The sequence below is a fragment of the Populus trichocarpa genome, chromosome 7, assembly GCF_000002775.5.
Source record: "Populus trichocarpa isolate Nisqually-1 chromosome 7, P.trichocarpa_v4.1, whole genome shotgun sequence".
In the NCBI taxonomy this organism is placed as follows: Eukaryota; Viridiplantae; Streptophyta; class Magnoliopsida; order Malpighiales; family Salicaceae; genus Populus; species Populus trichocarpa.
The window spans coordinates 10,003,439-10,009,732 of NC_037291.2; the positions used below are offsets into that span (position 1 = coordinate 10,003,439).

The following is a 6,294-nucleotide window of genomic DNA, read 5'->3' on the forward strand; positions in this document are numbered from 1 at the left end:
TCTTGAATTTATGCATCATTGACTAAGTTGACACAAAACAATGTTAAGTCTCAGTGGTCTGAAGCTTATGAGAAAAGTTTATTTAGAGTTGAAGCATAGATTGACTATAATGCTTATTCTAGCAGTACCATCAGGTTCTGGTGGTTACAAAGTGTATTGTGATGCCTTGAGAATAGGGTTAGAATGTGTTCTAATGCAACATGACAAGGTTATTGCCTATGCTTCACAACAATTAAAGAAGCATGGACAGAACTATCATACGCATGATTTACAGATGGCGACCGTAATTCTTGCTTTGAAGATTTGGAGGCACTACTTGTATGGAGAAGCTGTGAGATATTCACATATCACAAGAGTTTGAAGTACATCTTTCAGCAGGGGAATCTAAATCTGAGGTAGAGGAGATGGATAGAAGTGTCGAAGGATTATGATAGTACCATACAGTACCACCTAGACAAGGCAAATGTAGTTGCTGATGCTTTGAGCAGGAAATCATTGCAGACTTTAGCTCATATTTAGGAGGTACGAAGACCTATGATTAAAAAGATGTATGCATTAATGGATGAAGGAGTCAAATTTAACCTTAGTGAAGCTAGAGCAATGATTGCTCACTTGTAAGTTAAGTCGAACTTATTTGACAAGATAAAAGCAGCTCCGAAGAAAGATGGTTCACTTTTTAGGATCCGAAATCAGGTTGAACAGGGTAAAACTGCAAGTTTTGTCATTGGTGATGATAATGCGCTGAGATATAGGAATATGCTTTGTGTACCTGATGTAAATAATTTAAGAAGAGAATTGATGATTGAGGCACATCAGACAGTTTACGGAGTGCATCTAAGTTCTACCAAGAAGTATAAAGATCTTAAGGTGTGTTATTGATGGAACATGATGAAGGTTGATGTAGCAGGTTTTGTTTCTAGGTGTTTGACCTGCCAAGGGGTAAATGGTGAACACTAGAAACCTCCTGGATTGTTGCAACCATTGTTTATTCCAGAATGAAAGTGGTAAAGGATCACATTGGACTTCATGACAAAATAAAAGTGCTAAATTTGTTAATTAAAATAATGTTTTTATTCAATTAAACGATAATAAAAATAGACAACATACATTAAATTGATTGAATAAATTAAAAAAATTAAATATATATATATAGATTAATCAGAAAAACCTCCTCAAAAATTAAATGCAAAATTAAAACACTAACGTCATTTCAAATAGGATTTCTAAATAATATAAAAGAGAGAAGAGATATTGATCTAAATATAAATAAAAATAAGATTAATTAGAAAAAATAGAAACAAAAAAAAAAAACAAAAAAGCAAAGCCCAAGTGTTGTTGGGCCTGGAAAGATAGGCTAGCTCGCTTAACCCATTTCGTTGGGGTCCATGCCTGGGCCTTCCCTGGAAGGCCCGCCTAACCGGCCCTTATTTTTTTTTTTTTTGCAAATTGTTTGTAAAAAAAATAAGATGACGCGTCTCCTACAAGCCAAATATTTTTCTCTCATATAAAAAAAATTGTACATGCAGGCTTTTTCGATGCATTTTTGTACTTAAAAATAATTAATGTGTAATTGAAAAGTTTATGCATACATGTAATTAAATAAATCGAGAACTGTGTGAATTAATAAACAAAAAAATGGTATTAATGATAACTAAAAATAAAATGAGAAAAATCGAATGTGTTAATAAACATAACATTTACCTGGTTGTGTTTTCTGAATTTTTTTATTAAAATTAATCTTTTTATTTAATCAAATGATTTTAAAAATAAAAAAACATATTAAATTAATTAAATAAAATAAAAGTGGAAAACATATTATGCAAGGTTGCACATATTAGAAATATTATATGAAAATAAATATTTTTTATTTTTTAAAATAAAGTTCTTGTATACAAAAAGATATAAAAAAAATTATTAATGAATCAGAATAATTTTTCAAAAATTAAATACGAACAACACCATCAAAAAACAATCTTTATCCAAGAAAGGTTAAATAAGCAAAAAACAAAATCACAAATGAAGGATATTAATTGAAAAATAAATTTTAAAATTATTTTAAAAAAAGATATATATAAAAAAGATACCATACAAAAAAGCAATATCATAAGAAAAAAAATTGCTCGATTATTGTTACTTAACTTATCAAACTTGTGATCCGAATCATGGACTTAACCAGATTCAATATTTTTTTTCCTTAAAATAAAAAAATAATAAATTAAAACCGTGACCTAGATCATGAACTTAACCGAGTTCAATAATGTTTCACTTTAAATTTATATTCAATTTTTAAAAAAAATTAAATACCCACAACACCATAAAAAACAATCCCTATCTAAAAAAGGTTAAATAAACAAAACAAATCACATATGATTGATATTAATTGAAACATAAATTTAAAAATTATTTTAAAAATATATATAAAAAATAGTAATAAAAATGAAGCAATATAAAAAATCAATTTTCTGGTTGTTGTAGCTTAACTCGTTAAACCAAGGACCTGGGCCATGAACTGAATCGGGTTCAATATTTTTTCCTTTAAATTTATATTCAACCTTAAAAAAAAAAATTAAACACGCACAACACCATCAAAAAACAATCTCTATCTAAAAACGGTTAAATAAAAAAAATCACAATGAGACATATTAATTGAAACATAAATTTAAATATTATTTTTAAAAAAGATATATATAAATATATATATATATATATATATATTAAAAAAACGCAACATCAGAAAAAACAAATTGTCTAGTTGTTGTTGCTTAACTCGCTAAACTCGTGATCCGGACCATTAACTCAACCGGGTTCAATATTTTTCCCCTTAAATTTATATTCAACCTTTTAAAAAAAAATTAAACTGGTGACCCAGATAAAGGACTTAACCGAGTTCAATATTGTTTTTTCCTTAAATTTATATTCAACCTTTAAAAAATAATTAATCCCGTGACCCGGACCATAAACTCAACAAAGTTCAATAATTATTTTCTTTTAAATTTATATTTAACCTTTAAAAAAAATAAAAGATTAAATACGCACAACACTATTAAAAGACAATCTCTATCCAAAAAAAGTTAAATAAACGAAAACAAAATCACAGACGAGAAATATTAATTGAAACATAAATTTAAAATTATTTAAAAAATAAGATATATAAAAATAAGATACCAGTAAAAAAAGCAATATAAGAAGAAAAATAATTACCTTGTTGTCGTAGCTTAACTCGTTAAACTTGTAACTTGGATCATGAACTCAACCAGGTTTAATATTTTTTTCCTTTAAATTTATATTCAACCTTTAAAAAAAACCTGTAACCCAGATCATGAACTCAACTGGTTTCAATATTTTTCTCCTTAAATTTATAGCAAATCTTAAACAAATAAAAAAAAAATGAATAATGTCGTCCATAGTAAAACTTGTGGAATGAACCCAGACCATGAACTTAACCGGATTTATTATTTTTTATCCATTAAATTTATAGAAAAACTAAAAACAAAGTGAACAATATCATCAATGGTAAAACATGAATGGATGAACAGTGTGGCTATACAGCATCACCTCACATAGTTTTCTCTTAAATTTATAGCAAAATCTTAAAAAAAAAAAAACATTAAAATGTAAGGGGGTGAACAATATGTCTGTATAGTGTTCACCCCATACCTTTAATTTATTTAAAATGAATCCGGATGATAAACTCAACTAGATTTAATAAATATTTTTCACCAACTTATTTCTGGCACCTCAATATCCTTTTCCTCACGATGTAGTAACTTTGTAATAGCAATAACAGATATAATGTACAGAATTACAGACTCGTTCTCGTATGATATGCTTTTACGAGTTCTTTCTGAGATAGTACATAGCCAAAGGAGAAATTACAGAGAGCAAGCATACACGTTATAATTCATGGTAGAAATAGCCATCAACAGCAGTAGACGACACATGTGTTTAGATATTGGAACATCTGATCAGGCGGTGGGGTAAGAGGCTTGCATAGCTATGCCACATAGTCCTTCCTTTGCAGATATATCTTTCTGCATTCGTATGTATCCCTCTTCCCCCCATTGTGCACCCCATGAGTTCTTCACTAGCCAATACTTTGATCCATCGCTCACTCCATATCCAACAGCAGTGACACCATGGTCTAGTTGAGTGTCGCAACTTCCTGTAAAGATGCCACTCGAGTAGAATTGGAAATCAGATCCACCAGCGTCAATAGCAACAGAAACTGGTTGCTTGGCAACAGCCTTCATCAGTGCAGCTTCACTGTTTGCTGGCACATCTTCAAACCCGGTAATCTTTGCTGCGTGGATGGCTGCCTTGTTAGTGTTGCAAGTGCCATCTGTTCCCTTGTATGGGTAGTTAGCTTCAGTTGTTAGACCCTTGTTTTGTTCAATGAATTTGAAGGCATCATCCATCAAACCACCGTTGCAGCCTTGATCCTCACCCTTAGTGTCACAATCAACAACCTCTTGCTCTGAAAGGGAGATCAATTTACCAGTCGTAAGCTTATTGATTCCTTCCATGGCTGCCACTGCAGAAAATGCCCAACAACAACCTACGTTTTGATTCAGCACAAACAAAACAAAGGTTAGAAAAGTATCCCTCTGTAAGATCTCATTCTTATAAAAACAAGGAAAGGCACTTACCACACTGTCCTTGGTCCTTGACAGGGGTTACAGCTCCTTCCTTTCTCCAGTCCACGGTAGAAGGCACTGCGGAAACGTTTTCATATCTGAAAGGACCTGCTTGTGGAGAGCACATATGGTCCTTGAACCTATTGCGTGAAGCTTTGAACTCTTCATTTGTAAGATCTGCAAATTGATTGACACCAAGTTTGTAAGATTTGCCGGTTTGACTGTTAAAAGCATCTATGCGTGCAACATTTTCCTTGAATATGCTGTAACGGGTCGCCCTCTCGTTGTCATCCTTGTATACACGCCCATACTGAGTCATCCATTGCTCATGCCTCTCATACATGGGTGCATCCAGGAGGGTTCGAGCTGTGGATTTAGAAGGCCAAGCTCCCAAAATGAAGAGCAAGGCCAAACAAACAAATTGGAATTGTTTGGTGAATCTCATGGCAGCCTTTGGTATTAGTAGCTGGTATATTAGGGAAGCAATGAGTTATAAGCTGGTAGGCATACTATCTTCACCCACCCTATGAGGTTTTTATAGGGACTCTGCTCCGGTCAATTCGTATGCTCCACAAGACAGGCCTTCCAACCATGCGTGCCCTTACAAATGTTCTAATTTTGACACCTTATATTAGCTAGGCTTGTGAGTATAGTATTTAGTCCCATCTATAATTTTAGAAGAAAACAAAAACACTCTTACCGTGCCGTTTGATTCACAAAGTGAATAGTTTTAAATAAACTTTCAGATTGTAACAAGAATCGGCCTACCTTTAAGTTACTGCATCGGAGAAAAAACTAGGAAAATGGTAGTCTCTCTGTAACTATTAGTAAACGTGATGGTCTGTATTAGGACATGGATTTTGATAGGTTCTTGGGTTTAGTGATTCAAGAAGCCAACATTTTTTTTGGCCAGTTGTAAGGAGTTCAATTCTTTTCTAAGATCGATCTTCGATCTAGGTATCATCAATTAAGGATAAAGGAGGAGGACATCCTGAAAACAACCTTTAGAACTCGATATGATCATTATGAGTTCTTAGTGATGTCTTTTGAATTGACGAATGCGTCAACGACTTTTATGGACTTGATGAACAGGATGTTTGGGTAGTTTATTGATCGATTTGTAATAGTTTTTGTTGATGATATTTTGGTGTATTCAAGGTCTAGAGAGAATCATGAGTAGCACATAAGGATGGTGCTTCAAACTCTGCGAGATCATTAGTTGTATGACAAGTTCTCAAAGAGCGAGTTCTGGCTGGATAGTGTAGCATTTCTTGGGCATGTAGTTTCAAAAAATTGGATTGAGACAATCCTCAAAAGATTGAAGCAGTTAAGAAGTGGCTTAGGCCTACTTCGGCAACAGAGATCAGAAGTTTCTTGGGTTTGGCCAGTTACTATCGGAGGTTTGTAGAAACAATTTCTCGAATTTCTTCACCATTGACTAAGTTGACACAGAAGAATGTTAAGTGTCAATGGTCTGAAGCTTATGAGAAAATTTTCTTTAGAGTTGAGAATGGGGTTAGAATGTGTTCTAATGCAACATGACAAGGTTATTGCCTATGTTTCACAACAACTGAAGAAGCATGAACAAAACTATTATATGCATGATTTATAGATGGCGACTGTAATTCTTACTTTGAAGATTTGGAGGCACTACTTATGT

The 6,294-nt window shown here is 32.7% G+C and overlaps 1 protein-coding gene across 1 annotated transcript; it reads right to left on the minus strand.

Moving 5' to 3' along the window:
- Positions 1 to 3,865: 3,865 nt before the first annotated feature.
- On the minus strand, positions 3,866 to 5,118 carry LOC18100996 (senescence-specific cysteine protease SAG39). Its single transcript, XM_006380428.3, has 2 exons — positions 4,647 to 5,118; positions 3,866 to 4,555 (listed from the first exon to the last, which is right to left on the minus strand). The coding sequence occupies exons 1-2, from the start codon at positions 5,077 to 5,079 to the stop codon at positions 3,966 to 3,968; spliced, it is 1,023 nt and encodes a 340-aa protein (XP_006380490.2). The 5' UTR covers positions 5,080 to 5,118; the 3' UTR covers positions 3,866 to 3,965.
- Positions 5,119 to 6,294: the final 1,176 nt, after the last annotated feature.

Coding starts and splice junctions, on each gene's coding strand:
- LOC18100996 (XM_006380428.3), bottom strand. CDS start 5,079: ATGAGATTCACCAAACAATTCCAATTTGTTTGTTTGGCCTTGCTCTTC. Junction 4,556..4,646: donor CAAGGACCAAGGACAGTGTG/GTAAGTGCCTTT, acceptor ATCAAAACGTAG/GTTGTTGTTGGGCATTTTCT.